The 20,066-nt window shown below is 40.6% G+C and overlaps 1 protein-coding gene across 3 annotated transcripts in view; it reads left to right on the top strand.

Annotated features, from left to right (window-relative positions):
* The window catches only part of MCF2L2 (MCF.2 cell line derived transforming sequence-like 2), a 246,513-nt gene that overhangs the window by 66,332 nt on the left and 160,115 nt on the right, over positions 1 to 20,066 (top strand). For 2 of the 3 annotated variants that reach the window (XM_063621731.1, XM_063621732.1), the window contains exon 4: positions 19,968 to 20,058. In XM_063621731.1, the coding sequence (XP_063477801.1) occupies positions 19,968 to 20,058 (91 nt within the window). Of the gene's footprint in view, positions 1 to 17,943; positions 18,012 to 19,967; positions 20,059 to 20,066 lie in introns of all 3 variants that reach the window. The other variant, XM_063621733.1, reaches the window with a different exon arrangement.

The raw sequence follows: 20,066 nt of genomic DNA, 5'->3' as shown, positions 1-20,066 counted from the left end.
GGTGGATCACGAGGTCAGGAGATCCAGATCAGCCTGGCTGGCCAAGGTGGTGAAAGCCCATCTCTACTAAAAATACAAAAATTAAGTGGGCGTGGTGGCATGCGCCTGTAGTCCAAGCTGCTCGGGAGGCTGAGGCAGGAGAATTGCTTGAACCCAGGAGGTGGAGGTTGCAGTGAGCCGAGATCGCGCCACTGCACTCTAGCCTGGGTGATAGAGCAAGACTCCATCTCAAAAAAAAAAAAAAAGTTCTTGAGACAAGAAGTATTTCAGATGTTGGAATATTTGCGTATACCTAATGAGATATCTTGGGGATGGGACCCAAGTCTAAGCACAAGATTGACTTATATTTCAATAAATATATCCTGAAGGTAATTTTATACAATATTTTAAATAATTTTGTGCATGAAACAGAGTTTGTATACATTGATCCATCAGAAAGCAAAGATGTCACTCTCTCAGCCACCCACGTGGACAGTCTGTGGTTGTTTGGCATCACTATTATTCTTGAATCTGAACTTACATGCTACTGATAAACAACTATTATTTTATACTTATTCACACTTAAGTATTTAATAGTAAATAATAAGACATGCCATTATTGTAGCACAAACAAATAATGTGTTCAGGGTAACTGTATTTGTCTGTTCTCACACTGCTATAAAGCACTACCTGAGACTGGTTAATTTATGAAGAAAGGAGGTTTAATTGACTTACATTTCCACAGGTTGTACAGGAAGCATGGCTGGGAGGCCTCAGGAAACTTACGATCATGGTGGAAGGCGAAGGGGAAGCAAGCATGCCTTACCATGGCGGCAGGAGAGAGAGAGAGAGTGATAGGGGAGGTGCCACACACTTTTAAACCATCAGATCTCATGAGAACTCACTGACTATCATGAGAACAGCAAGGGGGAAATCTGCCCCCATGATCTAATCACCTCCTACCTACCAGGTCCCTCTCTCAACATTAGGGATTACAATTCCACATGAGATTTAGGTGGGAACACAGAGCCAAACCATATCAGTAACTAAGCAGTACAGTAGCATTACCAGCATTCTTGTATCTGCTGTTAAACAACAGCAACGAGGACAAACAACAGCAGGCTTTCAGTTTCCACCTATGATGCCATGTTTTGATTAAAAGGTTATTGTACATTATGTGTTTCCTTCCTTCCTTCCTTCCTTCCTTCCTCTCTCTTCTTGTCTCTCTTCCTTTCTTCTCTTCTTTTCTCTTCTGTCTTTTCTTTTTTCTTTTCTTTTCTTTCAGAGTTTCACTCTTCTTGCCCAGGCTGGAGGTGCTATCTCAGCTCACTGCAACCTCTGCCTCCTGGATTCAAATGATTCTCCTGCCTCAGCCTCATGAGTAGCTGGGATTACAGGCATGTGCCACCACACCCGGCTAATTTTCTATTTTTAGTAGAGATGAGGTCTCACCATGTTGGCCAGGCTGGTCTCAAACTCCTGACCTCAGGTGATCCACCCGCCTCAGCCTCCCAAAGTGCTGGGATTACAGGAGTGACCCACCACGCCTGGCCTAGTACACTGTATGTTATTTTTCTAGGTGAGAAGAAACATCAGAAGTAGTTGAAGGCACAGGAAGAAGTGGATCCTCTAAGGATGAGGAGGCATTCTCCCAAATGGCTTTTTTTTTTTTTTTTTTCAGACAGGTTCTCATTCTGTCACCCAGGCTGGAGTGCAGTGGCATGCATGATCATAGCTAACTACAGCCTTGAACTCCTGGACTCAAGCAATCCTCCTAATTCAGCCTCCCAAGTAGCTAAGACTACAGGCATGACACCATGCTCAGCTAATTTTTAATTTTTTGTGTGGGGACAGTATCTCGTTTTGTTGCCCAGGCTGATCATGAACTCCTGGGCTCAAGTGACCCTCCTGCCTTAGTGTCCCAGAGTTCTGGGGTTACAGGGATGAGCCACCCCCTCCTACCCCCATCTGGCCTGGATGGCTTTTTAAAATGTTTCCTCCAGAGTCATCTGCCTCATTAACAGTGGGTTTTATCTTAGAAGCTCTCTTTGATTTTATAAACTGGCATAATTTCTTGTTCTGTTGTGAATGCAGCTGCTCTAGTCCTTCAATAAGCCTATTACACATTTTCACCATGTCTTCCAGGCACCTTTTTCTGCAGTATTAACAGCATCATCTTTACCATCACGATTATCACAATCGGCTTGATTCATAACTATTTTGGCTATTTCATCATTGGTTAATGAATGAACAATTGGAGCCTCATAATCAATGTTAAAAATTTCAATACCCACGTTTTCCAGCTTCATGATGGACTCTGAAGATACATCTTTTGCATATGTAAGGAGGTTAGACATCATTGTTTCCTCACTTGACATATAGAATTCTTCAAAGTCACCACCTTATTCATCATCATCACTGAACAGGCCAGAGGTTGTGTCAGGTCTTGGTGCAAAACTGTGTCTTTAGTCACTGTGTTCCAAGTGTTGACAACAGCATATATGGCACCCTTCATGCTAAACTCTTTTTGAAAACCTCCACACCTGTGCCTTAGTTTACTGAGTTTACTGCTGCTAGCATGCTGTTCAAGAAAGTGTTTATATATTTATTTTCATCGACCTAAGGATACCCTGTTCATGGCTGAATTAATGTAGTCACATTTGGGGGAAAGTACATGACATAAACATTATTTTTCTGAAATCACATGAGTTCAGGTGTGTTCAAGGTGGTATGGCCATAGAGAGTAAGTGTTATTTTTGATGAGAATTTCAGCTGGAGGGTGAGCAGAACAGTTGTTAAAGAATAAGAAAATCTTTCAGTCATCATTCAGTCCAGTTTCCCTGCAGAGTGCATGAGCCACTGGTATAAAATCTTTGTGAAACGAATCAGAAAGGATGTCCCTGGTGATCCATGACCTTTTGTTAGTATAGTAATGGACTGGTAAGAAATTCACTCTGTGAAAGCAGTGAGTACATGAGCTTTTGCCTTCTGAGTGCCTGTTGCGTTAGCACATCCCAGCACAATTATTCTGTGTTTGACATCCTTAATTCCTGTAAGGGCTGTCTCATCAGTGCAGTCAATGTCTTTCTGGGGGAATAGTGCAAAACAGTGATGTTTCATCAGCATCCCAGGCTTATTCTGGCATCAAATTTTCATCAGCAGTGACCTTGGCAAACTCGTCAATGAATTTCTCCGCTGCTTCAGTAAAGATTTAGAATTTAAGAAAAACAGAAAAAAAAAAAAAAAAAAACAAACCCAGTGAACTTTTCCACTGCTTCATGATCAGCAGATGCTTTATCTTTTAACATTTAATGCTGTCTTTCCTTATATTTCTGGGCCAGGCATGGTGGTAATCATACTCTGTAATCCCAGCACTTTGGGAGGCCAAGGCAGAAGGATTGCTTGAGGGGTTCAAGACCTGCCTGCGCAACACAGCAAGACCCTGTCTCTACAAAAATAAAAAAAAATATTAACTGGAGGTAGTGGAACATGCCTGTAGTCCCAGCTACTGAGAGACTGAGATGGGAGAACTGCTTGAGCCCTGGAGTTCGAGGTTGCAGTGAGCTGTGATCAAGCCACTGTACTCCAGCCTGAGAGACAGAATAAGATCCTGTTTCTTAACAACAACAAAAAATTTTCTGTAACCAGCCTGTTGAATATTCACACTTCCCTTCAATTTTCAGTTCATTGTGATAGATTTTTGCCTGTTTCATGAGCAGCATACCATTAAGTTGCACAAGTTCACTGCAGTGCTGATAGATCTACTCTTTCAATACATGATCAAGAGATTCATTTTTAACTTTATGTAGTGTTTTTGTATTTTTTGTTCATTTCTGTTCATCACTTTTAGCATAGAGCATCAACAGTTTATCATTCTGTATCTTTAGGTCATATATGGTATGCATTCTAACACCACACTCTTCTTTTTCTTTCTTTTTTTTTTTTTGTGTGTGTGACAGAGTTTCGCTCTCGTTGCCCAGGCTGGCATGCAATGGTGGGATCTTGGCTCACTGCAACCTCCACCCCCTCCCAGGTTCAAGCAATCCTCCTGCCTCAGCCTCCCGAGTAGCTGGGATTATAGGTGCCCGCCACCATGCCCAGCTAATTTTTTGTATTTTTTAGTAGAGAGTTTCACCATCTTGGCCAAGCTGGTCTTGAACTCCTGACCTCAGGTGATCTGTCTTTCTTGGCCTCCCAAAGTGCTGGGATTACAGGCGTGAGCCACGGCACCCGGCCACTAATACCATACCCTTCTGTAAGATGTTTCTCACTTACGCTGCTGTCCAGTTTCTCCAACAGCTTGAATTTCTGTGCTGTAGATAAACATAAGCTTCCTCTTTTTCTTATCACTGTTACTCATAGGGGTGTCTGCCGGCCTTTTTTTTTTTTTGGACATTTTGAAAAATATCTTTACATTATGGAGAAGAGAATAAGCAGAAAACCACAGTGAGTAATACTCATAGGTCTTGGTCCCATGCAGAGCATTGGGGAACCTGCCTTTGATGCATCCAGCCTGTACACATGCCATTTTATTACCCTTCATGGGCGTGCTTGCACAGGAGAGTCAGAGTGTGCATGGAAAAGATACACTGCAGCTGAACAGGGCTGGAGAGTCTTTTTCCCCTTGAGGACATGGAATAAATGGTGTGTCGTATGCTTGCGTTTTAACTGCAACTTGTTACGTGAAGTCAGGTGTTGGGTTTTTCCACTTTTGGTGTCACGTCAGTGCTGAAAAAGTTTCAGATTTGGGAGCATTTTGGATTTTGGATCTTTGAATTAAGGATGATTGACCCGTATCTTTGCACTTAAAGTGGACTCTTTTTGTTTTGTTTTGTTTTTCCTGTGAGTGATTTTATCTCAATGGCCTCTTCTCTTGGCATTCCTTAGCTCGCTGCAAAAGCTAGTAGCAGGAGCTCAAGAAATACTTCTGTTGAAAATTAGTATCTTCCTTGTTTTTTTTTTGGAGACGGAGTCTCGCTCTTTCACCCAGGCTGGAGTGCAGTGGCACAATCTCGGCTCACTGCAGGCTCCGCCCCCCGGGGTTCATGCCATTCTCCTGCCTCAGCCTCCCGCATAGCTAGTACTACAGGCACCCGCCACCTCGCCTGGCTAATTTTTTGTATTTTTAGTAGAGACGGGGTTTCACTGTGGTCTCGATCTCCTGACCTCGTGATCCGCCCTCCTCGGCCTCCCAAAGTGCTGGGATTACAAGCGTGAGCCACCGCTCCCGGCCCTGGTCTCAATCTCTTGACCTTGTGATCAGCCTGCCTCGGCCTCCCAAAGTGCTGGGATTACAGGTGTGAGCCACAACGCCCGGCAATACTTTTTTTTATAATAAAGAGTACTTTGTTCTAGAGGCAGAGTTTTTTTTTTTTTTTAAGTCAATTTTATTTCTAGAAAGACCTGCTCTTTGTATTCTTCTTTTGAGTCTTTTGTGCATGTGGTCTGAAGTTTCTTCAAGCACTGCTCTTCCTCCTCCTTAGCTTCAACTCCTATCACCTAGGCGCTGTCCTGGCAAATCTACTTTGTGAAGGAAGAGGTTTGCAAGGCTACGGATGGGGCAAATGCTACAGCCAGCTGCTGTTTATTTACAAGGGGCGGGGAGGGAGGGAAGGAGGGGCCCACTGCCCTAGTCACTCCAAGTGAGGCCCCAGAATGAATATCACCTGGAAGCCTGTCAGAAATGCAGAATCTGGGGCATCACCCCTAACTTCATGACTTGAAATTGCTATGTTTAACAGGCCCCTCAGGTGACTGGTGTGGACTTGAAAAGCATTGTTGATGGCCGGGCGCGTTGGCTCACGCCTGTAATCTGAGCACTTTGGGAGGCCGAGGAGGCGGCTCACGAGGTCAGGAGATCGAGACCATCCTGGCTAACACGGTGAAACCCTGTCTCTACTAAAAATACAAAAAAAAAAAAAAAAAAAAAAAAAAATTCGCTGGGCGTGGTGGCGGGCACCTGTAGTCCCAGCTACTGGGGAGGCTGAGGCAGGAGAATGGCATGAACCTGGGAGGCGGAGCTTGCAGTGAGCCGAGATCACACCACTGCACTCCAGCCTGGGCTACAGAGCGAGACTCCGTCTCAAAAAAAAAAAAAAAAAGAACAAAAAAGAAAAAAGAAAAGCATTGTTGATTATGGTAGCTAAGTAATTATTTTGCTATTCCTGCTTTCTGCCCCACTCTACTGAAAGAGTAAGACTGTGTTGGAGTTGCCACTAAGAGGCCTTCAAGCATTTTCCCCTCCATTTTCTAAGGTCAGTATCCTTAGAAAGAGGAATTCATTCATCTCCACAAGCAACAAGATCTGATCCTTTTCTGGTGACGTTACCTATCTCTTGCTTCCTCCTCACAATCCCCTAGTTTTTTTCATTTTCAAACATTTCATGTAAATTCTAGAAATCAATATCATGTAAAGAAAGTTGTGGTGGAGTGTGTGGAGGGGATGGAGTCCATTAGACTTATGAAAATAAAATAAAATAAATAATAAATAATATAATAAATAATAAATCATATTATTAAAATAAATAGAAGCATTTTATGCCAGTGCTTTAAACAACTATTTTATATCACTTCACACAGTACAAAGACCTGTTAACGTGCTTTAATTCTTATATTTATTTCTGTATTTATTCATTCATTCACGATGGATTTATTCCCTTTGCATGCTTATAGGGACTATGTTATTGATCAGTAACATACCTATGTTGACTCAAAAGGGCCAAACTCTGTAAAATATTTGAAGAACTTTATTCTGAGCCAAATGTAAGGACCATGACGCCATGACACAGCCTCAGGAGGTCCTGAGAACATGTGCCCAAGGTGATTGGGTAATAGCTTGATTTTATACATTTTAGGGAGATAGGAGTTACAGGCAGACATCAATCAATACATGTAAGATGTACATTGGTTTGGTCCAGAAAGGAGACCACTTGAAAACTTTCAAGGAGACAACTTGAAAACTTGAACCATTGGGTGAGAGACTTACAGATCATAGGTGGATTCAAACATTTTCTGATTGGTAATTGGTTGAAATGGTTAAGTTATTATCTAAAGAATAGAAGTCAGCAGAAAGAAATGCTTGGGATTAAGATAAGCGGGGTGGGGTGGGAGAGTGCGGGCTGTGGAGGCCAAGGTTCTTGATATGTAGCAGGCTTTAGAGAGAATAGATGGTAAATGTCCCTTATGAGACCGTAAAAGGTGCCAGACTGTCAGTTAAATCTCTCCTGGATCAGGAAAAGACCTGGAAAGGGAAGGGGATTCTCTGCAGAATGTAGATTTTCCCCAGAAGAGACAGCTTGCAGGATCATTTCAACATATGGCAAAGAAATGTATTTTGCAGAAAAAATAATTCTATTTCTTTCAGGGCCTGCTGTCATGTGACACTATACTAGAGTCAGGTTGGAACTTGGCATCTTATTGCTATAAAGAATCTGTTGTATTAGTCTTAAGATCTCTTTTAATGTTAATGCTGGACAGTTGAGCCTGAATTCCAAAGGGAAGAGGGTCTAATGAGGCATGTCTGACCCCGCTTCTTGTTATGGCCTGAACTAGTTTTTTAGGTTTCTTTGAAATCCACTTGGCCAAGAAGAGGGGTCCATTCAGTTGGCTGGGGAGCTTAGAATTTTATTTTTGGTTTATGCCTACTTCTCTTCCTATTAAAAAAAAAAAGTGTGGTGAGAGGATGGAATTTGAAATGTGGAAGCTCTATAGAAAGGAATATTTGACTGAATATGGGGAAAGGGCTATCTCATTCTCTGGACAGCCTAGTAGAGAATTACGTTGGCTTGGAGGCAACGGAGGCCCTGGATATGGTTTGGATTTGTGTCCCTGCCCGAATCTCAGGTCAAGTTGTAATCCCGTGTTGGAGGTGGAGCCTGGTGGGAGATGAATGGATCATGGGCACAGATTTCCCCTTTGGTGCTGTTCTTGTGATAGAGTCCTCACAAGATCTGGTTGTTTAAAATTGTGTAGCGGCACCTCCCTCACTCTCTTCCTCCTGCTCCAGGCATGATAAGAGGTGCCCGCCTCCCCTTTGCCTTCCACTGTGATTGTAAGTTTCCTGAAGCCTCCCCAGCCATGCTTCCCATACAGCCTACAGAACCATGAACTAATTAAAACTCTTTTTAACAAATAAATTACCCAGCTTCAGATATATTTTTATAGCAGTGCGGGAACGGGCTAATACATTCCCATTACTGGATGTGTCTGGTGGAACTGGGTGGGCATCTTGCAGGGATATGGAAGGGGATTCCTTCATTATTAAAGCACGGAACTAAGTCATTGACCATGTTCCTTCCTCCTATAAAGCGGAAGTATCCTCTAAATATGGTCTTTTCTATGAATGAGTGTAGCTGATTCCTAAAGCTTCAGTTTTCTATAACTCTAGATTGTTTATTCATGAATCACTTAAGAGGCTTTAGTTTTTTTTTAGTCTTTAAATTTTTTAAATGGAAACTACAGAAAAATTTAAACATTTGCAAAAGCCAACAGACTAGTATAATAAACACCTATGTTTCTATCACCCGGCTTCAACAATTACCAACTCATGGACAATCTGTTTCATGTGTATCTCCACCCATGTTCCTTCTCATCGTTACCTTGAAGCAGATAACATATCATTTTGCCTGTAAATATTTCAACATGCATTTCTACAAGACAGAGGTTCTTTTTGAAACATAATGATAATACAATCATATCACAAAATATACTTTAATATAACCAAATAGTTCAGTCATTTTTCATATATCTCCAATTATCCTTTTTTCTAATAAATTAGTTGAAATCAGGATCCAGAAAAGAAGTGAGGAGGGGCATACCCTGCCATTGGTTGCTCTGCAGATTCTCTCTCCTTTTACTCAAGAGCTATTGATGTCCCTCAAAGCGCTGTTCTTTGCTGGCTTTCCTGTGCAGTGGGAGCACATCGGCTTCTCTCCATTGGCTTGGGCAGGGACTTGCCATTGTATCAAGGAAAACGCTAGAGTCACAGCCTTTAGTCCATTCTTTTTTTTTTTTTGAGACGAAATCTCTCCCTATCACCCAGGCCAGAGTGCAGTGGCACAATCTCAGCTCACTGCAAACTCTGCCTCTGGGATTCAAGCAATTCTCCTGCTTCAGCCGCCCGAGGACCTGGGATTACAGGCACGCACCACCATGCCTGGCTAATTTTTGTATTTTTAGTAGCGATGGGGTTTTGCCATGTTGGCCAGGCTGGTCTTTTAACTCCTGACCTCAGATGATCTGCCCACCTCAGCCTCCCAAAGTGCTGGGATTACAAGTATGAGCCACCATGCCCGGCTTCACCTTTAGTCCATTCTAAGTGAAGATGGTAGTTCTCCTACATAAAACATGGAGAGTGACTTTCCACTCAGGATGAGGCACTGAAGAAAATAGCAAAAGATAAGATGAGGTGAGATGAGAGAGAAAGTATGATGAAGATGCTGAGGTACTTGAGAGATCGACAAAATCATCCCGTATGTCTTCCATTCTTAATTTGGTTGTATCTCATCTTATCTTCCAAACCCTATAAAAATGATCAACCCAATTCAACTGAATTTGTAGAAGCATATCCATGGTCCCTAGGGACTTGAAGTCACTACATAGAATCAGTGAATCATAGAATGTTAAAATTGGAAGGAGGGTTTGAGATGAGCTTCTGTTAGCCACCACCGTGTTGCAGATGAAGGTGCTAAAAGAATGCCACAAGACTAGAAAGCATTATGGATACTTTATTTCTGAATTAGAATAATAAATTTAAAAAGACATAGGCTAATCATCTTATCTCCTATACCAAGAAAAACTCTGGGCACTGCCATTCAAAAGGGAATTCCTAAATTTGCTTAAGTTCATAGTGTAACCAGCAGCAAACATAGACAGTCCTGAAGAGTAGTTTGATTTCTTCCAGTAAGAAGCCCTATGTGCAGTATATCTATGACAATCATATTCGTGCTTGGAATTAGGTATTTGAATCAGCGTTATCAATTGTCCTGATTTTCCTGAGACTGTTGTTTTTAGCACTGAAAATAATGTGTCCCAGGAACTTCTCAGTGCTAGACAAACAGGACGGTTTTTCACCCTACATTTGACTCAGTTCTGATGGCAATGCAATAAAATTTCAATTGACCAAAATGTTTTCTTTACCTTGCCTACCAAAAAAGGCAAATCATAGGAAAATATATTAACATCAGAGCTAGACTGGCACAGTGGTATGACCTGTAGTCCCAACTAGTTGGGAGGCTGAGATGGGAGGATTGAGATGGGAGGATTGCTTGAGCCCTGGGGTTCTGATGAGTATACATATATATGTGTGTGTGTGTGTGTGTGTGTGTGTGTGTGTGTGTGTATAAGAAAATAAAAACCACACCCACCACAATGCTTCTTTGCTATTTTGGGGTCAGAACATATTACCTCAATCTCTTATGCTTACATATTTATATTTAGTGATTTTCAGAATATCAGGTGTGATGCATCAAAAGTTCAACTATATTTGTGACAGAGGAGTTACTAAGATTGGAAAATGAAGGAGTATAGTGTTACAATATTTTCTGTAACAAGACATAATGAATTTTGTGGCATGAGCATTGGTCTTGGAGTCTGAAGACTTCTAATGACTTTTTTTTTTTTTTGGTGACAGAGTCTCACTTCGTGCCCAAGCTGGAGTGCAGTGGCGCTATCTGGGCTCACTGTAAGCTCCGTCTCCTGGGTTCACGCCATTCTCCTGCCTCAGCCTCCCGAGTAGCTGGGACTACAGGCGCCCACCACCACGCCCAGCTAATTTTTTGTATTTTTAGTAGAGACAGGGTTTCACCGTGTTAGCCAGGATGGTCTCGATCTCCTGACCTCGTTATCTGCCCGCCTCGGCCTCCCAAAGTGCTGGGATTACAGGCGTGAGTCACCACGCCCGGCCTCTAATGACTCTTAACTCTGCATATAGGATGTGACTTTCACAAGTTATTTTTCGAAACATTCTTGAGTATTAGTTTCCTTGTCTATAAAATGAAAATGTTATCACCAACCTCATAGAGCGAGTATGAGGATCATATCAAAGAGTATTTGTGCAGGTGTCTGACACATCATAGGGCTTTAGTGTTAAAAAGAACAAGAGGGGTGAAAACCAAGAGGGGTAAAAACCTTAAGAAATACATTGGCCAGAAACCCCATTTCCTGTGCATTTGGTTTAGTTGAAGTTTTCATACCTTTGTTGAATAAGAGAGGGTGAAAAAAAAAAAATCCCACCCCAGCAGTCATTACTGAGTGTTGTCTAGCATGTATACCTTATGGGAGGATGATTTAAATCATTGTCATGATTCCTTGTCTCTTTCTGAACTGTGGCCTATACACAATTATGTCAGGAGACACAGCCCTTTTTGTTCACAGGTATTTTTCCAGCAGATCCCACCCTCCATTTACCCAGATGCTCTGGTTGGATCTTAGTCTGTGTGGAGCGAAGAGGAGTCTTGTTCTGAGGAACACTTGCCCTCAGTTTGGCTGGGGAGACCATATATGCCAGCAGCTGCTTATTTCATAGGTGAAACAATAGCCTGTGTTTATGAATGATCTAATATTTGCTGAGCCTTTCCCAGCTTCACCTTGTTTAAGAGTCCTGGTGGCTCCCTTAGAACTTCCTTCAATGATTACATGGTTTAAGTAGAAAAGAAAAAAAAAAGGAGCAGCAAAATATACAAAATCAAGCTGCCACAAGGTACAAGCAGGTTTGCTGTGAGAAAACAGTGGAAGGGGAGCAATGGAATAGGGTGAAAAGCGTCAGTATCAGAGAGCTGAGTCTGAAAGCCAGGCTTGCTAGTGTGGCATCAGGCAACTTATTCTGTTCTATCAGCCTTGGTTTCTTCCGCTGTTCAAAGGAGATAACATCTGTTTCGTTAGGTTAAGTGAGACAAAAAACAAATAAGTCTGACAAATGATAGGAACTCAGTAAATAGCAGCTATGACTATCTAGAACGATTGTTGTTGTGTTTGACGTTCACACGTTTTTGCTAGGCAGCAGAACTGTTTTGCTCATTCTATGTCCCCTATGATCAGTGCCCAGTGACATTCGGAAGCTAAGCAACCACCTGTATATAACCTATGAATCAAAGAAAAAATCACGAAGGAAGTGAGAAAACATTTTTACCAAGCAATAACAAAAACAATATATCAACATTCATGCGATATAGATAAAAGTAGTGCTCAGGAAGAAATTGCAACTTGAAATACTTACATTGGAGAAGAAGAAAGGCTTAAAGTCAGTGCTCTAATCTTCTGCCTTAAGAAGTCTGAAAAGAGAATAACAAACCCAAAGAAAGACCGTTGTGGGGTGGGGGGAGGGGGGAGGGACAGCATTAGGAGATACATCTAATGCTAAATGACGAGTTAATGGGTGCAGGAAATCAACATGGCACATGGATACATATGTAACAAACCTGCACATTGTGCAGATGTACCCTAAAACCCTAAAGTATAATAAAAAAAAAAAAAAGAAAGAAAAAAAAGAAAAGGAAGGAAATTGTAAAGGAAAATAAAAAGAGCCAAAGATAAATGAAATAGAAAAGAGAAGAATACTAGAGTTCCAGTTTAATTCCATGGTGATCAGAACTGCACCCTCTATGATTAGAATCATTTAAAATTTGTTGATACTGCTTTATGACCCAGACAATGGTCTATCTTGTTAAATATTCCATGAGCATTTGAAAAGAATATCTTCTGCATTGCTAGATGTTGCGTTCTTCCGAGTCACGTCTATGTTCTTACTAATTTTTGGCTGCTTGTTCTATCAATTACCGAGAGAGGAATACTAGAATCTCAAACTTTGTGGATTTATCTGTTTTTCTTTTAGTTCTATCCATTTTTGCTTAGTGTCCTTGGGACAATGTTATTGCACGCTTAGACACTTAGGATTCTTATGTCTTCCTGATAAATCGGCCCTTTTATATTTATGAATAATTTATCTCTGCCAATACTCCTTGTCATAAATACTACTTTGAAAAATATTCACATAGCCACATTGGCTTTCTTATGACTAGTGATAGCATGGTGTTTGTTTTACTACCCTTTTCTTTCAATCTAACTCTCTCCTCATACACAAAAGTGTATCTTTTGTAAGCAGTGTATTTGCTCTGTCTCTATTTGCCTTTTTAAAATTTTATTTATTTATTATTATACTTTAAGTATTGGGATACATGTACATAACGAGCAGGTTTTTTTCCATAGGTGTACATGTTTCATGGTGGTTTGCTGCACCCATCAACCCATCATCTACACTAGGCATTTGTCCTAATTCTCTCTCTCCCCTCGCCCCCCATCTGCAGACAGGTCCCAGTGTGTGATGGTCCCCTCCCTGTGTCCATGTGTTCTCATTGTTCAACTCCCATTTATGAGTGACAACATGTGGTGTTTGGTTTTCTGTTCCTGTGTTAGTTTGCTAAGAATGATGGTTTCCAGCTTCATCCATATCCCTGCAAAGAACATGAACTCATTCTTTTTTATGGCTGCATAGTATTCTATGGTATATATGTACCACATTTTCTTTATCCACTCCATCATTGATGGGCATTTGGGTTGGTTCCAAGTCTTTACTATTGTAAACAGTGCTGCAATAAACATACTTGTGCATGTGTCTTTATAGAAGAATGATTTATAATCCTTTGGGTATATACCCGGTAATGAGATTGCTGGGTCAAATGGTATTTCTGGATCTAGATTCTTGAGGAGTTGCCACGCTGTCTTCCACAATGGTTGAACAAATTTACACTCCTACCAACAGTGTAAAAGCATTCCTATTTCTCTACATCCTCTCTAGCATCTGTTGTTTCCTGACTTTTTAATGATCGCCATTCTAACTTGTGTGAGATGGTATCTTATTGTGGTTTTGGTTTGCATTTCTCTAATGACCAGTGATGATGAGCTTTTTTTCATATGTTTGTTGGCCACATAAATGTCTTCTTTTGAGAAGTGTCTGTTCATATCCTTCACCCACTTTTTGATGAGGTTGTTTTTTTCTTGTAAATTTGTTTAAGTTCCTTGTAGATTCTGGATATTAGCCCTTTGTCAGATGGATAGATTGCAAAAATGTTCTCCCATTCTGTGGGTTGCCTGTTCACTCTGATGATAGTTTCTTTGCTGTGCCAAAGCTGTTTAGTTTAATTAGATCCCATTTGTCAATTTTGGCTTTTGTTGCAATTGCTTTTGGTATTTTAGTCATGAAGTCTTTGCCACGCCTATGTCCTGAATGGTATTGCCTAGGTTTTCTTCTAGGGTTTTTATGGTTTTAGGTCTTATGTTTAAGCCTTTAATCCATCTTGAGTTAATTTTTCTATAAGGTGTAAGGAAGGGGTCCAGTTTCAGTTTTCTGCATATGGCTAGCTAGTTTTCCCAACAACATTTTTAAATAGGGAATCCTTTCCCCATTGCTTTGTTTTTGTCAGGTTTGTCAAAGATCAGATGGTTGTAGATGTGTGGCATTATTTCTGAGGCCTCTGTTCTGCTCCATTTGTCTATGTATCTGTTTTGGTACTAGTACCATGCTGTTTTGGTTACTGTAGCCTTGTAATGTAGTTTGAAGTCAGGTAGCATGATGCCTTCCAGCTTTGTTTTGGCTAGGATTGTCTTAGCTATATGGGCTCTTTTTTGGTTCCATATGAAATTTAAAGTAGTTTTTTCTAATTCTGTGAAGAAAGTCAATGGCAGCTTGATGGGAATAGCATTGAATCTATAAATTACTTTGGGCAATATGGCCATTTTCATGATATTGATTCTTCCTATCCATGAGCATGGAATGTTTTTCCATTTGTTTGTGTCCTCTCTTATTTCCTTGAGCAGTGATTTGTAGTTCTCCTTGAAGAGGTCCTTCACATCTCTTGTAAGTTGTATTTCTAGGTACTTTATTCTCTTTGTAGCAATTGTGAATGGGAGTTCACTCATGGTTTGGCTCTCTGTCTGTTATTGGTGAATAGAAATGCTTATGATTTTTGCACATTGATTTTGTATCCTGAGACTTTGCTGAAGTTGCTTATCAGCTTAAGGAGTTTTTGGGCTGAGACTATGGAGTTTTCTAAGTATACAATGATGTCATCTGCAAACAGAGACAATTTAATGTCCTCTCTTCCTATTTGAATACACTTTACTTCTTTCTCTTGCCTCATTGCCCTGGCCAGAACTTCCAATACTATGTCGAATAGGAGTGGTGAGAGAGGGCATCCTTGTCTTGTGCCGGTTTTCAAAGGGAATGCTTCCAGCTTTGCCCATTCAGTATGATATTGGCTGTGGATTTGTCATAAATAGCTCTTATTATTCTGAGATATGTTCCATCAATACCTAGTTTATTGAGTGTTTTTAGCATGAAGGGTGTTGAATTTTATCGAAGGCCTTTTCTGCATCTATTGAGATAATCATGTGGTTTTGTCTTTGGTTCTGTTTATGTGATGGATTACATTTATTGATTTGCATATGTTGAATGCATCCCAGGGATGAAGCCAACTTGATCATAGTGGATAAGCTTTTTGATGTGCTGCTGGATTCAGTTTGCCAGTATTTTATTGAGGATTTTCGCATCAATGTTCATTAGGGATATTGTCCTGAAATTTTCTTTTTTTGTTGTGTCTCTGCCAGATTTTGGTATCAGGATGATGCTGGCCTCATAAAATGAGCTAGGGAGGAGTCCCTCTTTTTCTATTGTTTGGAATAGTTTCAGAAGGAATGATACTAGCTCCTCTTTGTACCTCTGGTAGAATTTGGCTGTGTATCCATCTGGTCCTGGACTTTTTTTGGTTGGTAGGCTATTAATTACTGCCTCAATCTCGGAGCTTGTTATTAGTCTATTCAGGGATTTGACTTCTTCCTGGTTTAGTCTTGGGAGGGTGTTTGCGTGCAGGAATTTATCCATTTCTTCTAGATTTTCTAGTTTATTTGCATAGAGGTGTTTATAGTATCCTCTGATGGTATTTTGTATTTCTGTGGGATCAGTGGTGATATCCCCTTTATCACTTTTTATTGTGTCTATTTGATTCTTCTCTCTTTTCTTCTTTATTAGTCTGGCTAGCAGTCTGTCTATTTTATTAATCTTTTCACAAAACCAACTCCTGGATCCATTGATTTTTTGAAGGGTTCTTCAGGTCTCTATCTCCTTCAGTTCTGCTCTGATCTTAGTTATTTCTTGTCTTCTGCTAACTTTTGAATTTGTTTGCTCTTGCTTCTCTAGTTCTTTTAATTATGATGTTAGGGTGTTGATTTTAGATCTTTCCTGCTTTCTCATGTGGGCATTTAGTGCTACAAATTTCCCTCTAAACACTGCTTTAGCTGTGTCCCGGGGATTCTGGTACATTGTATCTTTGTTCTCAGTGGTTTCAAATAACTTATTTATGTCTGCCTTAATTTCGTTATTTACCCAGTAGTCATTCAGGAGCAGGTTGTTCAGATTCCATGTAGTTGTGCAGTTTTGAGTGAGTTTCTTAATCCTGAGTTCTAATTTGATTGCACTGTGGTGTGAGAGACTGTTTGTTATGATTTCTATTCTTTTGCATTTGCTAAGGAGTGTTTTACTTCCAATTATGTGGTCAATTTTAGAATAAGTGCTATGTGGTGCTGAGAAGAATGCATATTCTGTTAATTTGGGGTGGAGAGTTCTGTAGATGTCTGTTAGGTCTGCTTGGTCCAGAGCTGAGTTCAAGTCCTGAATATCCTTGTTAATTTTCTGAATCCATCTAATATTGACAGTGGGGTGTTAAAGTCTCCCAGTATTATTGTGTGGGAGTCTAAGTCTCTTTGTAGGTGTCTAAGAACTTGCTTTATGAATCTGGGTGCACCTGTATTGGGTGCATATATATTTAGGATACTTAGCTCTTCTTGTTGCATTGATCCCTTTACCATTATGTAATACCCTTCTTTGTCTTTTTTGATCTTTGTTGGTTTAAAGTCTGTTTTATCAGAGACTAGGATTGCAACCCCTGCCTTTTTTTTTCTTTCCATTTGCGTGGTAAATATTCCTCCATCCCTTTATTTTGAGCCTGTGTGTGTCTTTGCACGTGAGATGGGTCTCCTGAATACAGCACACCAGTGGGTCTTGACTCTTTATCCAATTTGCCAGTCTGTGTCTTTTAATTGGGGCATTTAGCCCATTTACACTTAAGGCTAATATTGTTATGTGTGAATTTGATCCTGTCATTCTGATGCTAACTGGTTATTTTGCACATTAGTTGATGCAGTTTCTTCATAGTGTCGATGGTCTTTACATTTTGGTATGTTTTTGCCGTGGCTATTTGCCTTTTAAATGGAATGTTATAGGCCATTTCCAATCTGCCAATCTGTGACTTGTTCCTTTATTTCTCCTTTCCTGCCTTCTTTTGAATTATTCAAATATTTTCAGTATTCTGTTTATCTCCTTTATTGAGTTTTTAGCAGTTATTTCCTAATGTCACAGCATGTGTTTTTGAATTAGCACAATCTACCTGGGATTAATTTCATACCACTTTATATACAATATAAATAGTATAGTTTAATTTCACCCAATACTAGTTTCAATAGTACTTTTTTGGGGGAGGGGGTGGTTTTGTTTTTGTTTTGAGCCCAGTCTATCTCTTGTGCTCAAGCAATCCTCCCAGAACAGACTACTGAGGAGCTGAGACTACGGGCACACACCACCATGCCTGGCTAATTTTTTTAAATTTTAGTAGAGACAGTGTCTTGCTGTTGCTCAGGCTGGCCTTGAACTCCTGAGCCCAAGCAATCCTCCTGCCTTGGCCTCCTAAGGTGCTGGGATTATAGGTGTGAGCCACTGCACCTGGCTAATAGTAAGTAAAAGTAATTTTACTTACTGCATTCCATTCTTCATGCTATTGTTGTGACATATTTATTTTATAATAATACTGTGTTATTTTTACTTTGATTAGTCAGTAGTCCTCAGAGAAATAAAAAACATAGTTGATAATACTTATTCACATATTTAACGTTTACATAACCCTTTCTTTCTTCTTGCAGACTCAAGTTACTATGTTGGGCCGGGCGTGGTGGCTCACACCTGTAATCCCTGCACTTTGGGGATTGAGGTGGGTGGATTGCCTGAGGTCAGGAGATTGAGACCAGCCTAACCAACATGATGAAACCTGTCTCTACTAAAAATACAAAAATTAGCCGGGTATGGTGGCAGGCACCTGTAATTCCAGCTACTCAGGAGGCTGAGGCAGGAGAATCACTTGAACCCTGGAGGCGGAGGTTGCAGTAAGCCAAGAGAATGCCACTACACTCCAGCCTGGGTGACAAAGTGAGACTCCGTCTCAAAAAAAAAAAAAAAAAATCAAGTTATCATGTTGGGTTATTTCCCTTCAGATTCATTCATTTGCCTGCCTATTCTCAGAATAGGCAACCACCACTTTATGTAAAGGTCTCCTCTAGTATTTGCTCTCTGTGGAAGGTCTTAAGTCTCTCTGGAATTTGTTCATTTATATTTCTTTGTCTTCAGAATTCTCTCATATTTAAGGAAAAATATGAGCTTTTAACTTCACCAGTGTTTTGTTTGTTTTTGGTAGGAGTGAAAGTCTTCCTAAACATCAGCTGAATCTATATTTCTTCAAGTATATGTCTAATGACAATAAATTCTCTCCCCTCTAGTTGTCTGGAAATGTCCTTATTTCACTTTCATTTCTAAAATGAATTTGCGACAAGATAACCTGGGTCAGTATGGGGCTGTGAGAATCGATTAACCCAGTGATGCTTAACTGAGATTAGCTACTTATGTTTTCTTACAGGTTTTGCTTAGACCTTCTGCCTCATTCACATACACACACTTTTGTAGGGTAAAGCCCACCTTTTACCCAATATTAGAGAGTTATTGAAGGCTTACTATAGGCCAACTACTTATCATGTACTATATCTCTTTTGGTCTCTGTGACAAGCACATAAGACATAATAGAAGTGGAGAAAAGAAAGAATAATAGTACTTATACAGTATTACCAAGTGCCAGGCATTGTTCTGAGCATTTTACATGTTTGTACATATATGTATACACACACACGCACACACACATTTAATCCTCACATCAACTGAATAGACAGATACTATTTTATTATTTCTGATTTACAAACAAAGAGTCCAAGAAACTACAGGGGTTAAGTAACTACCCCTCAACCCCCCAAAAGCACACACAATATATAAATAGAATTCAGAATTCAAATCTAGTCAAGTTGGTCCCAGAATCTGTGCTTTTAACCATCTCATTACTGGTAATATGATTCTCATTTTACAGAGAAGAGCACCGAATTTTAGAAGAGTTAGGTGAACTCCTCTGTGTGTCACTGCTAGTAAGTGGCATCCAAAGCCCTTGCTCTTTCCTCTGTACCACGCTTCTTCCCAAAGGAGAGAAGAAAAATGTTTTCACCTTTAGAATTCTACTTTGGAAGGATTCTGTGAGAATTTCGTGAGGACTTGAGAGGGGACCAAACAGCTTCCTTTTGGTCTTAGTGACAACGATGTCTTCTCAAGCATATGGTCTACTGGGCTATTTATAGCCAGGCACTGCGAGGGGTTGCTTTTCCCACTGACATGTGTTAATTCGGAACACCTCTCTCATTACTCCCTCTCAGATTGCTCTAGAGCCTCATAGCTGAGCGTGTTACTGTACTGACAGCTCTGTGAATGTTTGCTTTGGGAGTGGAAGGATGGCAGAGCTCAACCTCAAGGTCCTCCACCTACACTGGGAATATGTGATGCTCACCTGACACGTGCATATTCCTTTGGGCTTGAACACATGTGTTCCTTTGTTCCTTTGGTGTTTCATGCATTTGCCAGCCAGAAAGGGAGTCCTCGAGTGGGTCTGAGAGACAAAGTATCTATTTTATTAAGATTCCCAGGCTTAGACTGAGAGAGGAAGTTGGTTGTGCTGTGCAGGGTGTTTACACAGTGAGCCTGGAGTGCTGTGGAGGCTTCAGGGTGTATTCTGCTGTGGGAGCCACATGGAGCGTGTGGGTCTCACGTAATCTCTGACACTGACCACCCTTCTTTGCAGTGTGGAGGCTGCCAGCATTGGATTCATTGTTGTTATCGACAGACGAAGAGACAAGTGGAGCTCCGTAAAGGCGTCCTTGACACGAATAGCTGTAAATAT

Source organism: Symphalangus syndactylus, chromosome 17, assembly GCF_028878055.3.
Source record: "Symphalangus syndactylus isolate Jambi chromosome 17, NHGRI_mSymSyn1-v2.1_pri, whole genome shotgun sequence".
Taxonomy (NCBI): Eukaryota; Metazoa; Chordata; class Mammalia; order Primates; family Hylobatidae; genus Symphalangus; species Symphalangus syndactylus.
The sequence above is the reverse complement of the archived record's forward strand: the minus strand, read 5'-3'. Positions and strand labels throughout refer to the sequence as shown.